This window comes from Odontesthes bonariensis, chromosome 18 (genome assembly GCF_027942865.1).
Source record: "Odontesthes bonariensis isolate fOdoBon6 chromosome 18, fOdoBon6.hap1, whole genome shotgun sequence".
Classification (NCBI taxonomy): domain Eukaryota; kingdom Metazoa; phylum Chordata; class Actinopteri; order Atheriniformes; family Atherinopsidae; genus Odontesthes; species Odontesthes bonariensis.
In genome coordinates this window covers 27,740,030-27,758,123 of record NC_134523.1, presented here as the reverse complement: position 1 = coordinate 27,758,123, position 18,094 = coordinate 27,740,030, and the positions used below count along the sequence as shown (strand labels likewise).

Here is an 18,094-nt window from a genome sequence, read left to right as displayed (position 1 = left end):
CATGTTTTTGTGGAAACTGTGCAGTTTACAGGCCTCACGGGCCGGTGAGGATGTTCAGTTCACAAGTCGACATGCTGCAGATTCGCTGCCAGCTTTAGTGTTTGTCAGATGTTTTTGGTTTTAATGGTTAAACCAGAAGAAGCCCAACATTAACATTTACTGTAGAGGTGTTACAACTGACTCACTCAGGGGTTAGGGTTAGAGGAGCTGAACCTGCATCTGTTTATAATCCTGTTCATTCTACAGATAAACAGCCATATATATTCCTACATGTCCCTGAAACAGCTTCAGGAATGCTTAGTATAGAGTCATATTTAGCAGCAAGAAGCACAAGATGCAGCTGATCTGTGGAAAAGTTCTCAAAGATGAAACAAGGATCTTAAGAAACCATGTGTAAATGTTTCAAACACGAACATTTGTTGCATTTATGGGTTCATTATGTTTCCTCAACGTCTTTTTATCACAATTACCTAATGATTCTGCTGCTACTGAAGCCTTTTGGCAGGTTAAATCATGAGGAAGCTGCTCTGCCTTTTGTCCTCCTGCAACACAACACCACTCAGAGGTCAAGTGCTCTGACTTTTATTCAAACTGGATATCCTCTGCGCCACTTAAAGGCCCATCAGTCATTTTTCCTCCTGCAGAAAGCTCAACTTCAGTGCCGATGAGATCTATCCATCAAGGAGACGGATGCTGTGTTCGAAACCGCATACTTCTCCTACTTCTCCTACTTCTCCTACTACTCCTACAAACTTTTTGAGTTAGTATGCGAGTTTGAGTAAGCGAGAAGTTCCCGGATGCATACTAGATTCTCCGAAATGTTGGGTATGCATCATGAGGTTACTACTCATACTCAAACTACCCAAGATGCAACGTAATGTGACGTCACCGATCGTCATTTCCTGTCAAAACGGCAGTTTCAAGCTAGCTACAACGAGGGTAGGTTCACTTCCTGTTTTCAAAACAAAAGCACCAATTGAATCGTAATGGCTTTCCCTATGATAAAAGGCAACGGGTATTTTATTTTGTGAAAATAACCGGAAGTGCGTCACTCGCTACGGCTAGCTTTAGTGGCGCTGTTCGTGGGAACAAAATTGTAAATAGCCGGTATTTTGTCAGGTTTTCAACACGTTGGGGATCTAAACGACGACTTTCTCACCTGAAAACGTTTCAAATGTTGCTAAAGTTTACAGAGTTTAAAGCTTAAGAGAAATCAGCTTCAGGCCGGCTGTGTCTCAAACCAAATGGCTATGACCTGTGGGGTTCCCCAGGGGTCAATCCTGGGACCCGTATTGTTCAATCTGTACATGCTTCCATTAGGCCAGCTAATACGCAGCTATAATGTGTCCTACCACAACTATGCAGATGACACTCAGATCTACGTGTCACTGACGGCAGGAGAACACGGGCCTGTAGATACATTGTGTCACTGCATCGAACAGATCAGATCAGTGTGTGGATGCAAAACTATTTTCTCCAGCTAAACTCAGACAAAACTGAAATCATTGTCTGTGGCCCACAGAAACAAAGAGAAAGTGTTATCAGTCACCTTGAGACTTTCTCTCTAAAACCTAATTATCAAGTTAGAAATCTCGGGGTAATATTGGACTCAGACCTGAACTTTAACAGCCACATCGTCATTTCCTGTCAAAACGGCAGTTTCAAGCTAGCTACAACGAGAGTAGGTTCACTTCCTGTTTTCATAACAAAAGCACCAATTGTATCGTATTGGCTTTCCCTATGATAAAAGGCAACGGGTATTTTATTTTATGAAAATAACCGGAAGTGCGCTCACTGCGGCTAGCTTTAGTAGCGCCGAATTCGTGGGAACAAAATTGTAAATAGCCAGTATTTTGTCAGGTTTTCAACATGTTGGGGATCTAAACGACTACTTTCTCGCCTGAAAATGTTTCAAATGTTGCTAAAGTTTACAGAGTTTAGAGCTTAAGCGAAATCAGCTTCAGGCCGGCTGATTTCGGATCGGGCAGGAGCGAAATGAATTGTGGGTAAACGCTCTGCATACTGTCTAATTGATGAGTATGTAGTATGTAGTATATAGTATGCAGTATGTAGTATGCAGTATGCAGTATGTAGTATATATGGTAAGCCATATAGTAAGTTTTTTTCTCTCGTTTAACCTAATTGTAGCTGTTTGTGTCTTTTTCCAAAAGGATTTTCCTCCAAAACCTGCCCTGAGCTGCTTTAAGACTGAAATGAGCTCAAAAATATTCAGGTCAAGGCTGAGAACAGAAGAAAGAAAGAAATACTAAACTCTTTTCCTGCGTGAAAACTTTCAGAAATCACAGACAGGCTCCCGCGTTGGAGGGCCGACTCAGAGAGTCTGAGGATAACAATGGGAGTAATGGTGCTGAGGTGATGACATGATTACAAATGAACTGAGTCTGACTGAGTAAGCAGCAGCGTCCAACATATTAAGCGTCTCCTTTGGGAGCGCTCAGTGAAGCGAGGCAGCTTTTGTCCGCAGATCTCTGTGGAAAACATTCTGGGCCTTCAGATCCCGCTCCAGGATTATTTAAACGCCTCAGCCGGCTGCTGAACTCTGCCAGAGTGTTACCACGTCTGTACCAGGCCGATGTGGTCGGGGCGAGCCTCAGAGCGGCCTTTTTATCTCGGTTTGAGCCACTTTCAGCTGTTCATATCACTGGAAAAAATCTAAATCTTACCAAGTATATTTGTCTCATTTCTAGTCAAAATATCTCATTACACTTATAAGACACAACTGCCTAACAAGTTCTATTTCAGCCAGATATACACTGGAAAAAATGCCCCTCCAAAAATAAGTAAAAAAAACAACAAATAAAAGACGTTTTTGCTTGAAATAAGCAAAAAAATCTGCCAATGGAACTAGTAAAAATCGGCTCGTCAAGATTTCTTGAAATAAAATGTGATATTTAGGACTTATGAGACAAAAGTGATCTTGAAATTAGCTTAAAAACCTCTTCAAATGTCAAAAAGTGCTTGTTTCATTTGATATGTGACTCAAAACAATTTGTTTTCAAGACTTTTTCACTTAACAATATATTCCAGATGTATTGTCTTCAAACAAGTCCCTATATCTGGCTGAAATGCTACTTTTTAGGCAGTTGTGTCTGATATTAAGTGTAATGAGATATTTTGACTAGAAATGAGACAAATATACTTGGTAAGACTTTGATTTTTTCCAGATGCATCCACAGTTTGGTGAACTATGTGTGGCAGCCATGGAAACTGGGATAAATTACGGTAAATGGGGACAAACATTTCTCATAGATGGATATTAAACTGCTCTTTATTCATTGAGCTATCGTGAATTGGATAAAGAAGACTTTACTGAGCAGGTTGAGTATTTATAAAAAGTGAGAATGTCCCATCGAGCCCATTTATTTGGTTAAACTTGTACCATCACTAATCTGTCCTTCTGAAGTCGGACAAAAAAAAAAGAGTTTATCTGGAAGAAATAAAGCCAATTACAACAGTTTTTTAATCATTTAGCTTCTTTATCTGATCATATGTCTGAATAGCAGAGGTTGGAAGAGACTAAAGGACAATTACTTCTTTAAGAAGAAGTTTCTAGTTTGACTTTTATCTTTTACTTAAGACAAATGAACGAGATGTGATTTCAGTGTCCAGCTGTGACCTTATAAAGCCGCTAACATCTCTGGGTAAATTTGCACTTCAGTGTCTGGATGTGTAAGAAGGTTTTAACTGGTGAAAATGCAGCTGTGATAATTAAATGTGGTCTGCACTAACACGTCGGGCTGGGAAAAGAGACTTTTCTGGGGCTTTTCTGGCCGTTAGAAAACTTTTTGACGGATAAAAAGTCCATGACTTAAAAATATAGAATACAAAGATGAGTAAATAACAGCGGTTACAGCTGGAGGCGTCCTGTGAACAGTTTTACAGGCGTCTCTTTTACTGTTGCGGTCTATGGGAAAAATGCTTTTTGGGCCACAGGGGATTTTCTGTTGCAATACCACGAGTGCCACAGGGAAAAAATTCTATTGGTTCAGAATCCAAACCAATCAAATCCTCGAGGGACGTAAACAAACTTGTGGCGCCCTTTTTTAGATTTCTGATATTTCCTGGTTGCCGTTTTAGTTCCACGGTGCAGATCAGCTTCTCCTCGTCCATTCTTCGCTGAGTGATGCTAACCTGTTGCTAACTAGCTTCTCAACAGGAAGCAGCGTGTTCATTTCAACCAATAAGAAGTGTTTAGGGGCGGGCCGCCGCCGCGAAATGTCGTCCAGATAGAGACAGGGCGGGCAATTTTTTTAAGGGGTTCAATGTCAGGACAGACTGATTGAAAAGTACGCTTTCTAATCACTTTTTATCGCTCGCATCGCTGTATGTCAGGACGAGTGTCAGACTTCATTTCAATGTTTCAATGATTTAAAATGTTATAAAGAAGGAACTGAACAGGCTTCATTCTCCCAGTAAGATGCAGATGAAAACACAATAGTGACAGGATACTGTGCTGGTGCTTTGCATAACCTCCTGACTGCTCTGAAGGTTTCTAGTTCAATTATCCAGAAGTCAAGTTCAACTTATATGACCAGTCCTGCTGAAATCTGGGCTAAATGCTAATGCTTAAATTTCCGTCTACTGTCAACATTTAGTTGAGGACTGTGAGAGTGAGGCAGGCTCCTGTATACCTGTAGCTACCCCTTTCATCGAGGAGAAAATAGATAAAATGTTGGTGCATACTTGAAATTAATGTGTTACGGCAACCAAAGCCATTTGTACTATATAACTGGATGAGAATCGACAAGGAACCGAATCGATAAGCGATATCGATAATGGAACCGGAATTGTTAAATTATTAACAATTCCTATCCCTACTCGTGACTGCTCTGAAGGTTTCTAGTTCAATTACCCAGAAGTCAAGTTCAGTTTATATGACCAGTCCTGCTGAAATCTGGGCTAAATGCCAGAGATGGGGACTCGAGTCACTGTGACTTGGACTCGAGTTGCTGTTTTGATGACTTGTGACTTGACTTGACAAAAAATAAAAGACTTGAGACTCGACTCGGACTTGGAAGTAAAAGAATGGGCACTTGACTTGAGACACGATGACTTGAATGACTTGAGTGTTATTCAGTTCATGTTTTCAGTTTGAATATAAAATTAATAAATTAACAATTAAAAAAATAACATGGATTACCCGGTAGGAGCGCAGGCTGAGAATGGCGTCATGATTGGATCCCTACCCTGTCAATCAGTCATGCCCTCTCTACATACCTTAGTGTTTATTGGAGAGAATAAACTCATATCAGATATGCATCAACATGTCAGCGGGACCGAGAGTCGTTGTCTTCGGCTTTCGTAATTACCATTTTGACGGCAAAAGACGAACAGCACAGTGCAAGACATGCAGCATCAACATCTCAGACAGCCAGACGACAACTTCCAACTTTGTTCGTCATTTGAAGATCCATTCTGACCAGTAAGTGCTCGTAAAATTAGCTAATATTATCCTGTTAGCCTAGTCGGTAGTTAGCTAACGTTAGCTTGATATGATACGGGGTGGACAGGTTGGACACATTGGCCAATGATGTTTACTGACAGTTACTTATATCTTTGTGTTTTCACTTTATTAAGATCAGATTCTGCAGGTAAAACTGCAATAATAAGGTGACTTGACTTGCCCAAGAAAAAATTACTTGGGACTTGAAAGCTAAGACTTGAGACTTGAGACTTGCACATGTGTTACTTGGTCCCATCTCTGCTAAATGCTAATGCTTAATCAGCGTCTTTGAATTGGCCAAAAACGTCTGCTAAACTTTCCTTGCTGAAGCAAATTGAGCCTGAATGTCTGTGAACAATAAGTTTTAAAACGTCTCATCGAGCCAAAAGAAGCTCGGAGGGATGAACTTTGTGCTCCTTCCACTCGCTCAGAAATAATCATCGTTCGGCCTCAGTTGGAAAAAGATCAGATGTACAACAGAGGAATGAATCGGCGTAAATTCAGAGAGAACCGGGGAGAGTGACTCAGCAGATTCAGAGCAGCAACGTGCTCCTCATCATTGATTTATTTCAGTCAACCGTGTGAAGCTGTCTGCTGTGGGATGGATTCTTCTCATCAATACTCTGCTCTTTATTATATGGGATGTCAGGAAGGTTTGATATACATTTCAGGTTATATCATGGTCTGCCTACTTCCTCACATTAACCTCATAAAACCCTTCGTACCTGTTCTTCTGTGCAAAATCTGTGATTTTGTGCACTTTTGTAGCCTGTTGGGAGGATGGGAGTAAACCAAATGATCCAGGATTAGAAACAATGTGGGAAAAGGACGTAAAGACGCCGTTACGGTGAGAAAACGCCACCACTTCCCCGCAGAGGAAGCAACAGAAGAAGAATGCACAGGAAGTACGTCAGTTTTAACAATTGAAACGGTTTCCATCCTGACGCTTTTTCAGATGCGTCACCCACACAGTGGCTGAAACATCAACAAAGCACACCAGTTATGGAGGGAACAAGTAGGAAACCATCCAATATGGCTGCCACCGCCGTGCATGGCATCGGAACTGGAAGTTAAAACAAGTCAGTATAATTTAATTAAAACACCACAGACTTTAACATCTGTCCAGAAAAACTGGGAAAAGTTATGAAGCCTGAAGACGCATAAAAGCCTGGCTGTACTTCAGAGTTGGACCAGTTTGCACCAACAGACTCCGACTTATTTCCAACTTTTGCAGTGAGAACCGTAAGCTAGCACTGTGTCTCTTTAGCTCTGTGTACAGCCATGAGAATAATGGAAGCAGAAACACTGCAGTTGGACAGACTTTAAATGGCCTTAATGGACCACGTAGTCAATAATTTTGTCAGAATATTGTGCAATAATGATTTTATTTCAATATATCCACAAAGCATTCACCACAAATCCACATTTCCAGGCGTAGGGAGCAGAGATAACAGTCTTAATTCTTTATTACTGCAGTCTTTCAATGCTACCAAACACCCAGCTCCCAGAAAGCATCACATTTAATCACTGCATTTCTTAGGTGGTGAGAGATGTGGGAGGGGCAAACATCGCAGCAAAGTGTGCAGAGGCATCTGAACCGAACCCTCTGCACAAACTGTCCCATCTCAGACTCTAACGGGGTGAAAAACTTGGCCGAATCACCGCCGTTACCGTGGCAATGCAGCAACCGCTCTGCAGCAGGCGCCCTGCTCTGCATCTCCCAGCGCAGACGCACTCAAAGTGCCGCATGCAGTGGCAGCAGCATCTCACACACAGGTTGATAAAACACGGCAGCTCAGCACAACCATCAGCCATCAGCCCCGACTCTGCGTCTAACTCGCCCAGGGGAGCAGAAGCTGTGCAAGACCCACAGCGGAACGGGGGGATTAGAGACCCTGCTGCTAAACCAACATTCCAAGTTCAAATCTACTTTTACAGCCTGCATCCACACAGCGAGGGAGTCCTGGCCACAGAGGGATTGTGGGAAAACGAGGCGGTCCTGAAAGATGGTGAGTCAGGAAACAGAAAAGTCAAGAGGAGTACCTTTCAGAGAGCTGATCTCGTGCTGAATGGAGCGTGCAGAATCCATGCTCGCAGGCTCCAGGCAGGGTCAGCTGAGCGGGGAAACGCCACGCCGCGGGATGTGAGCGTCTCTGGCTTCTCTGCTCGGCTGCTGCCTGACGGAGTTGGCAGCTCAGGGGTTTTGTTTGCTCACTTTCTCCCTCTCCTGCCCGCTCGCACACAGAAATCCCTGACAGCATAGAAACTGTGGAAGAAAGGAGCATGCCTCCCACTCCTCCTCCTCCTGCCCCTCCCTGATGCTGCCCCGTCTCATCCTGCCGGGGTTTCACAGCGAGGAGCTCCACCACTCCTCAGCTCTCACGCCACAGCCGTGCACGGAGCTGGGAAAGGATTTGAAGGGGAGGAAAACCAATAAACTAAAAATAATAACCTCTTTCTGGATTAAAATGGGGTTTCAAAAAGTCTCAGAATGGACCTCAGTCAGGTTCATTCCTGACTTCATTCGTGACTCAGCTGAATTATTCCAGCGCAGGGTCTGTTTTTCACTGCAAAGGAAACCTCTGGGAGGAACAAATGTCATCGTTTCAGCAACAAAAACTAAAATACTTTGACTCAGCAGTTAAAAATCACAAAGCACACAGGAAAAAATGCCCCTCCAAAAATAAGTTTTAAAAAAAACAACAAAAAAAAGACGTTTTTGCTTGAAATAAGCAAAAAAATCTGCCAATGGAACTAGTGAAAATCGGCTTTTCAAGATTTCTTGAAATAAGATGTGATATTTAGGACTTTTGAGATGAAAGTGATCTTGAAATTAGCTTAAAAACCTCTTCAAATGTAAAACAAAAAGCTTGTTTCATATGAAATATGACTCAAAACAATTTGTTTAAGACTTTTTCACTTAACAAGATATTCCAGATGTATTGTATTAAAACAAGTCCCTATATCTGGCTGAAATGGTACTTGTTAGGCAGTTGTGTCTTATATTAAGAGTAATGAGATATTTAGCCTAGAAATGAGACAAATATACTTGGTAAGACTTTGATTTTTTCCAGTGCATCGGATCTTAATCCCATTAAATGAACCCAAACTTCACTCAGATGTCACAACGAGAGCCACTTTCACAACGCTGCCGTCAATAATCTGAGAGGGAAAAGACTAACGTCGCAGGGTTTTATTTCAGAAGACGACAACAAGGTCGGTGTGACTGACTCAGCAGCATCCTTCAGCCTCCAGAGACCGGACGCCACCGATGTGTTGGAGTCAGCAACACCAGAAGAGCTTTTTTACTACAGTATGAATACAATCAGACCAGAGCAGCACAGCACACAGCTTCTCTGTCGGCAGGCGGCAGCAGGCAGTGATACGAAAGGAGAGAAAATAGGGCCAAGAGATTGTGAGGTCTGACTTTTTCCTGGAGAACGATTTTGTGATGCAAATGTATTACTCTTTTGAACACATATTGTTTTGAGAAGCAAAACGCTTTAGCATTTTTCTCTTGAACGTGCATACAGAGCGCACGGACGTTAATCTTGCCAAAAAAGCTAACTTTGCATTAAAACGTTAAACTCTAACGCGGTACTAGCGGCTGGTACTCGCGGAAATTTCATTTCCGGTCCGTTTACGCGTTAGCGGAAAGCAGAAAATTTCCGTTCCGGCGCTAATTCTGCGACTGAAATCGAGACTCATTAGACCAGGCAGCGTTTTTCCAATCTTCTATTGTCCAGTTCTGGTGAGCCTGTGTGAGTTGTAGTCTAGTACTAGAGTACTTTTACTTAAGTATTTTTTTTAATACTAGTACTTTTACTTGTAATTGAGTACAAAAAAAAGTGACTGAGCTCACATGCAGGCAGCAACATGGAAGACATTGAAGGAGTGACTGTGGATGTTTTGCTAACTTTATGAGAACCAGCTGGTGAAGAAAAACCTATTTTCTCCTCTAACAGAAAGCTGCTGAATTCAACATGCCGTCTCTGAGCTGACGCTGCTACCTGACCGCTGTAAAACATCTGTAAAACATCCGTAAAACATCTGCAGAGCCAGTATCACAATGCGTTGGCACATTTTAGCTGTAGGCAAGAGATTACTCAGGGAGCCTGTGATGACTACCTTTTCCTTATATACATGATCAATGGATGCTGGAACCAGTTTCAGCAGCAGCAACCAGGCAAACAAAAGGACAAACTGGGGGAAACTGGCAGAGATAATGATTAAAATCAAATGTGAGAGCAGCTCAAACAGTTCTCTGGATCTTCTAACTGTTCAGACCAGCAGGATTAACCTCCAAAGTTACAGCAAATCTTTATTATAAACTATGCTACTGATAGAGCTCACTGGCAGACTCAGCACAACAGAAACATCCCGACCACAGCACCCAGGAGGCCTCCTTCTTTAACCCTTTAACTGAAAGCTTCACTAAAACCACATGGAGACGATGATTGTTTTTGGTTTTCACCCAAACAGCCAGAATCACTCAGTGTTTCTGGGAGTCAGTTAAAAATGTTTAAAGACTCTAAACAAGCTAGTTTTTTTCTTTGTAGACAGATGTGTGTAGATGACAACAGCTGTGAGCTGTTAGCTGGAAAACAGACCACAGTCTGATGTATTATTTATTTATTTTTATGATTATTTATTTTCATTTATTTATTTATTTTTATTTATTTTTATTGTTATATTTATTTTCTTTCTTTTATTTTTTTATAATTATTATAATTTATTTTCATTTATTTAAATTGTTTAAATTATTATTTATTTTAATTTATTTTAATTCTTTATTTATATATTTTTTTAATTTTTTGTTATTGTTATTATTATTACTATTTATTTTCATTTATTCTATTTCTTTATTTCTTTTTATTTTTTTAATTATTATTTTAAATGTTTTATTTATTTTATTATTTGTATTATTTATATTATTATTTGCATTGTTTATTTGTTTATTTATGTGTGTGCATGTGTCTGTGTGTATGTGGGCTGCTCTAAAATAGCATGTATATAAACATGTATATATGCACTTTGTGCTACTTTTTAATGTGTGAAAAGTGCTTTATAAATACAATTTGATTTGATATTAACAAACCCAAACAGTAACCTAAAAACAGGATATTTTACAGCATTTACACCATGTATGACCTTGTAAAATCATCATGACTGCATGTTTCCACAGATTTAGCTGTGGTTTTGTTTGTCCTGCATTTTAACCTCAGACATGAACACGCAGAGGACCGTCTGCAGGACTTTAAACTCATTAAAACGAGCATTTTTCTGAATTTCATCGTCTATTTGATGCATCAAATAGTTCCTCAACAAGCTCACTTACATCCGGCTCTGTGCAGACGCAGCAGGAAAAGGACATGAACACGCTTTCAGCACAGACTTTCATAGGCTATTGTGTCCCGTGTGCAGCACATGAAGCTCCTACAGTCTCAGTCAGCTGTCAATCAAAAGCTAAAAAGGCTGGAGATGAGTCTGAAATCCCTGTTTCACGAAGGTTTCCATGCAAATCAGAATTATAAACATGTGAATGATTAGGCACAGCTGCCTGGTTCAGGTACAGAAATCTGGAGAACATGAAAGGTTTTACTCATCTGGACCGTTGGGACTCTTTTTACTGATCAGTGGATTATCAGGATGCTTTGTTCTGACTGTGGTCACCTGACTGATGCTTTTGATCTCAGGTTTTTCTACAGTTTGTCACAAGTGGAACAACTTGTGAACAGAATGAAGTTGTGAAGGTTAATCTGCATTCTTAAAAGAACATAAAGGGTAATAACTAGGGCTGGGCGAGTTAACTCGTTATTATCGCGTTAACTCGTTAATTATCTAACACGATAAATATTTTATCGCACATTAGAGCAGGTTTTATTATTTATTTTATTTTGTAAAAGTGTGTTGCTCACAGGCTTTTATTTTGTAAAAGTCTGTTGCTGTCTGCTGCGGAACCGGAAAAGAAAGTAATCGGCGGATCCACCAAACATGGAGAAGGGTACGGAACTTTTACTCGGCCATTTTCATTTTAAAGTTCTTCCAGACGGCGGAGTCGACAGAACCAAAGTCATCTGTAAACTCTGCCAAGTTGAATTGTCTTCTCAGCGTAGTAGTTCCAGTCTAAAATATCACTTAAAGGCAAAACACACAACTGATAGCAGCAAGTCATTCAAGGAAACAGACAGTGGAGCGAGGCTTCTACATAAAAACTACAGAAAGATGCTGATGTTAAAAGTGTGTTTGCACAACAAATGTTATGGCACTTTCATTCATATGGCAGCACATTTAAAATAAAACTAAATGCTAAAAGCTGTTCACTACTTTTGAATTCATTTTGGGATTCTGCGTACAAATGCGATTAGTCGTGATTAATCAGGGAAATCATGCGATTAATTAGATTAATCATTTTAATCGTTGCCCAGCCCTAGTAATAACACATATTTCGTTTTGGGGGCGGGGTCAAACTGTAACATATTGCAAAATTAAACTAATCCATCAATAATTAAACTGCAAAGACTTGATTAATTCATTTGGATTAAAGGTTTTAGTTACTTGATAGCTGTGAACATTAGAAATGCCACACAGTAAATACCATCATTCCTCAGAAGTCAGAGAAAGTCTTCTCTCATACTCATGTTTAGTTCCAAAAACTTAGTGTGAGATGAAGCCAAAGACCGAGAGGCTGAAGCCTCAGTTCACCCCCTCCACCCATCTCTGGGATGGGCGTCTGGAGAAGGGCCAGAACACTCTGGACTTATGGGTGGGGCACGAAGGGAAGGCAATACTCCCCCCGCACAGCGCGCAGTCTATATCCATCAGAGATATCAAACTCCATGTGCAGTTGTTGCTGCCCGACTGCTTACACACACAAACAGGCCAAGCAGTCAGGAAATTAACTGTAAACAGCTAAAAATAACCTCTTTACTCCAGCCGCTGCCTGTTTGTGTCTGTCTCACACGTAAAAAAGGGGATTTTCCAACAGTTTAAGTCAGTTTAAATGCAAATTGTGACGTTTTCCTCACTTTAAAGGGATTAAACCTAACCATGTAACCACATGGGTTAAAAGACTAAACCTAACCAGGTAACCACATTCTGGGTTAAAGGACTAAACCTAACCATGTAACCACATGGGTTAAAAGACTAAACCTAACCAGGTAACCACATTCTGGGTTAAAGGACTAAACCTAACCAGGTAACCACATACTGGGTTATAGAACTAAACCTAACCAGGTAACCACATACTGGGTTAAATGACTAAACCTAACCAGGTAACCACATACTGGGTTAAAAGACTAAACCTAACCAGGTAACCACATACTGGGTTAAAGGACTAAACCTAACCAGGTAACCACATACTGGGTTAAAGGATTAAACCTAACCAGGTAACCACATACTGGGTTAAAGGATTAAACCTAAACAGGTAACCTCATACTGGGTTAAAGGAATAAACATAACCAGGTAACCACATACTGGGTTATAGGACTAAACCTAACCAGGTAACCACATACTGGGTTAAAGGACTGAACCTAACCAGGTAACCACATACTGGGTTAAAGGACTAAACCTAACCAGGTAACCTCATACTGGGTTAAAGGACTAAACCTAACCAGGTAACCTCATACTGGGTTAAAGGATTAAACCTAACCAGGTAACCACATACTGGGTTAAAGGATTAAACCAAACCAGGTAACCACATACTGGGTTAAAGGACTAAACCTATCCAGGTAACCACATACTGGGTTAAAGGACTAAACCTAACCAGGTAACCTCATACTGGGTTAAAAGACTAAACCTAACCAGGTAACCACATACTGGGTTATAGGACTAAACCTAACCAGGTAACCACATACTGGGTTAAAGGACTGAACCTAACCAGGTAACCACATACTGGGTTAAAGGACTAAACCTAACCAGGTAACCTCATACTGGGTTAAAGGACTAAACCTAACCAGGTAACCTCATACTGGGTTAAAGGACTAAACCTAACCAGGTAACCACATACTGGGTTATAGGACTAAACCTAACCAGGTAACCACATACTGGGTTAAAGGACTAAACCTATCCAGGTAACCACATACTGGGTTAAAGGACTAAACCTAACCAGGTAACCTCATACTGGGTTAAAAGACTAAACCTAACCAGGTAACCACATACTGGGTTATAGGACTAAACCTAACCAGGTAACCACATACTGGGTTAAAGGACTGAACCTAACCAGGTAACCACATACTGGGTTAAAGGACTAAACCTAACCAGGTAACCTCATACTGGGTTAAAGGACTAAACCTAACCAGGTAACCTCATACTGGGTTAAAGGATTAAACCTAACCAGGTAACCACATACTGGGTTAAAGGATTAAACCTAACCAGGTAACCACATACTGGGTTAAAGGACTAAACCTAACCAGGTAACCACATACTGGGTTAAATGACTAAACCTAACCAGGTAACCACATACTGGGTTAAATGACTAAACCTAACCAGGTAATCACATACTGGGCTAAAGGACAAAACTTAACTAGGTAACCACATACTGGGTTAAAGGACTAAACCTAACCAGGTAACATCATACTGGGTTAAAGGACTAAACCTAACCAGGTAACCACATACTGGGTTAAAGGACTAAACCTAACCAGGTAACCACATATTGGGTTAAAGGACTAAATTTAAACAGGTAACCACATATTGGGTTAAAGAACTAAACCTAACCAGGTAACCTCATACTGGGTTAAAGGACTAACCTAACTAGGTAACCACATACTGGGCTGCTCTTAAAAGGGCCTTCTTAATATCCGACCTTGACCTGATACAAATCAATCCTCTAACTTCTTCTACCCTCAGATAAGTGATGTCAAACATCACAGAGATGCTGAAAATGATGTCACCATTCGTTAACTAACTCGTTGACTCGTTGGCTGTTCGTATGGACGAATGTAAGCTATCGAAAAGTATATTGACCGTGTTTCAGATCAAGTTATTCCTCGATAGCTATCGTTATATCGCCCAGTCCGATGTTATCGTAGTGCATATTTAGTCTATATTTCTTTAAAAAATAAAACAGTTCCTGGTACATGTTCCTACGCTTTCAGTAGGAACTGCACGTTGAACTTTGAGTCGGTGTTAATACACAAACAAACGGCACCAACTTTAGTGGTGATGACTTTTCTTTTTGTCATTTGGACAATCCAGTCTAAAAGTTCCCCCTTTCTTCAGTCTTTATGCTAAGCTAAGCTTAGCTAAGCTAAGCTAATCACTTATCACCATCATCCAGCTTCATATTTACCATAAAAAAGTGGGATCTGAGCTGTCCTGCTGTAAAAATGTAATGCCCAGCTGCACTTTTTTTTGTTGTCATTTGGACAATCCAGTCTAAAAGTTCCCCCTTTCTTCGGTCTTTATGCTAAGCTTAGCTTAGCTATGCTTATGCTAGGCTAAGCTAATCACTTATCATCATCATCCAGCTTCATATTTACCATAAAAAGTGGGATCTGAGCTTTCCTGCTGTAAAAATGTAATGCACAGCTGCACTTTTTTTGTCATGTGGACTATCCAGACTTTTAGTCCTCTCTTTCTTCGGTCTTTATGCTAAGCTAAGCTTAGCTAAGCTTATGCTAGGCTAAGCTAATCACTTATCATCATCATCCAGCTTCATATTTACCATAAAAAGTGGGATCTGAGCTGTCCTGCTGTAAAAATGTAATGCACAGCTGCACTTTTTTTTGTCATTTGGACAATCCAGTCTAAAAGTTCCCTCTTTCTTCGGTCTTTATGCTAAGCTAAATTTAGCTAATCTTATGCTAAGCTAAGCTAATCACTTATCATCATCATCCAGCTTCATATTTAGCATAAAAAAGTGGGATCTGAGCTGTCCTGCTGTAAAAATGTAATACACAGCTGCACTTTTTTTGCCATGTGGACTATCCAGACTCATAGTCCTCTCTTTCTTAGGTCTTTATGCTAAGCTAAGCTTAGCTAAGCTTATGCTAGGCTAAGCTAATCACTTATCATCATCATCCAGCTTCATATTTAACATAAAAACGTGGGATCTGAGCTGTCCTGCTGTAAAAATGCAATGCACAGCTGCCAGCCAATGACTAACAAAGGTACATTACTCAGCTGTTGGATGTGATTATCACTACATTACACATAATTATAGTTGCACATAGTAAAAGAGTCATGAGGCCCCTGAAGTGCAAGCCAAGCAGAGCTGGTACAGATTAATGTGCTGTGTGTGTGTGGCCCGTTATAGTTCTGATCTGCACCTCTGAGCAGCTCGTCTGTTCTCCTTTTGTTCTGTTCTGACAGACTCTTCCAGCACCGACCAGAAGAACAGTTCATTAACACGGAACAACGGATCCATTCTGTGTGGATCATGTTGTTGAAGAGCGGGACCTGAACTAAACTACTTTTAAAGGGAACGAATGGTGACGTTTTCTGTGCTGGGAGCATATACCAAAGAGTCTGAAGTCTGATGTAATCAGGCCTGCACCTTCATCTGGGTTTGAAAACGTGTTATTCGGCGAGCTGTTCAGGTCTGGGTTGTATCGGGTCAAGGTCAGATATTAAGAAGGCAAGTTTAAAAGCAGCCCAGTGTGTGGTTACCTGGTTAGGTTTAGTCCTCTTGCATTGCTCAGAGTAGAATTATTCATCCCCCACAACTTACCATCGTGCAGATGAGAAAGAAATGAGCTAATAATTAGCTTTAATTATATAAGATGAAGAAAAACATGAAAAATTCGGTATTGATTCTGCAAACTAACTTTCTTCCTTGTTTAAAATGAGGGAAGACGAAGGTTGATGAACTTAACCCGAGGTCCCGAGTACAGAATCTGACTTTTTCTTTGATTTTCCATCAGAATTTGAAACAACAGAGCATTTTTCACTGACTGTACTCGGTTTTTATCAAAGATTAGTGGGAGTGGACACACCTAAACCATCTCCAACACTTGGTTTAGGTATGTAATGCTAACAGAACGTATGTGTCATGATGTAACGTTTTCAAAATGTCCGACTTTTACCATGTGCCACACACACACACACACACCCAGAGTCTGTGGACTGCCACACACACACACACACCCAGAGACTGTGGACTGCCACACAAACCCCCTCAGCCACTGAACCTTGCACTGAACTGTTAGTACTGTATTATCCCACTATAGTGTATTCACATCATATTGTATCCATTGTATTTATCTCATACTACCTCATTCCATTTATTTCATACTACCTCACTGTGTAACTCATTGTAATTATTCCAATCTACCTTTTCATTCTACATTTGTATTTATTCACCACTTCACTTTACATATGCACATACTCTGTACTTTAACTGCTTTTTGCATTTATTCACTACTACACTTTACATATGCACATCCTCTGCACTAACTGCTTTTTGCTCTTCTGGTTAGATGCTAAACTGCATTTCGTTGTCTCAATACCTGTACTCTGTGCAATGACAATAAAGTTGAATCTAATCTAATCTAATCTAAAGCGTCACCTCAACCTATGGTGAAAAAAAAGCTTTGTCAGATTATTTTTCACAAAAAAACTAACCTGCAAACACTGGAAAAACGTTGCATTTATCTGTCTGAGCAGAGAAAAACTGAGCAGAACATGTGACATCATTGTTGTCATTGACTGTTCGAAGCCGCATACTGATCGATCAGACAGTATGCAGAGCGTTTACCCACAATGCATTTTGCTCCTGCCCGAGCCGAAATCAGCTGGCCTGAAGCTGATTTCGCTTAAGCTCTAAACTCTGTAAACTTTAGCAACATTTGAAACATTTTCAGGCGAGAAAGTAGTCGTTTACATCCCCAACGTTTTGAAAACCTGACAAAATACCGGCTATTTACAATTTTGTTCCCACGAATTCGGCGCTACTAAAGCTAGCCGCAGGAAGCAACGCACTTCCGGTTATTTTCACAAAATAAAATACCCGTTACCTTTTATCATAGGGAAAGCCATCACGATACAATTGGTGCTTTTGTTTTGAAAACAGGAAGTGAACCTACCCTCGTTGTAGCTAGCTTGAAACTGCCGTTTTGACAGGAAATGACGATCGGCGACGTCACGTTACGTTGCATCTTGGGTAGTTTGAGTATGAGTAGTAACCTCATGATGCATACCCAACATTTTGGAGAATCTAGTATGCATTCGGGGAAAAAAGTCAGTATGAGTAGTATGAGTAGTAGTAGTTTTATACACAAAAAACTAAACCAAAACTGAAACTGCAGAGCACAGAAATTTAGTTCTAAATAGATTACAAGAAGATAAGTTTGTACTGCGATCATTATCAATATTACTGATAACAGACAGCCGATTCACAGCTTCGGATCCTCTGTTGATAGACATGTGAGCGTTATACAAAGTTAGTGGGGCAGCAGATGGGGTGTGGATACGTGGAAAAGGCAGCAGTGGTTCTCCAACACTGCTTAAAAAAAAGAAAGAGTAGATGCCCGTCAGCTCAGTCCTGACATTCCTGGCATTAGTCTGGCTTACCGTAGCATACCAGAACCGGGGTGTTAACTCTGTTGTTCCACACCCGGGACCGAGGCCAAGCCAGGAGCTCTGCTGACAGTGATGCACGAGATGGGATTAAAATCTTATATTCGTCTTAAT

The 18,094-nt window shown here is 40.7% G+C and overlaps 1 protein-coding gene across 3 annotated transcripts in view; it reads right to left on the bottom strand.

Moving 5' to 3' along the window:
- Window positions 1-18,094, bottom strand: part of pleca (plectin a) — a 183,516-nt gene that overhangs the window by 115,943 nt on the left and 49,479 nt on the right. Inside the window, exon 1 of one of the 3 annotated variants that reach the window (XM_075449168.1) lies at window positions 7,508-7,611. The exons of the other annotated variants lie outside the window; for them this stretch is intronic. Within the exon in view, the coding sequence (XP_075305283.1) occupies window positions 7,508-7,553 (46 nt within the window). The 5' untranslated portion in view covers window positions 7,554-7,611. Of the gene's footprint in view, window positions 1-7,507; window positions 7,612-18,094 lie in introns of those variants that run through there. 3 annotated transcript variants of the gene reach the window in all.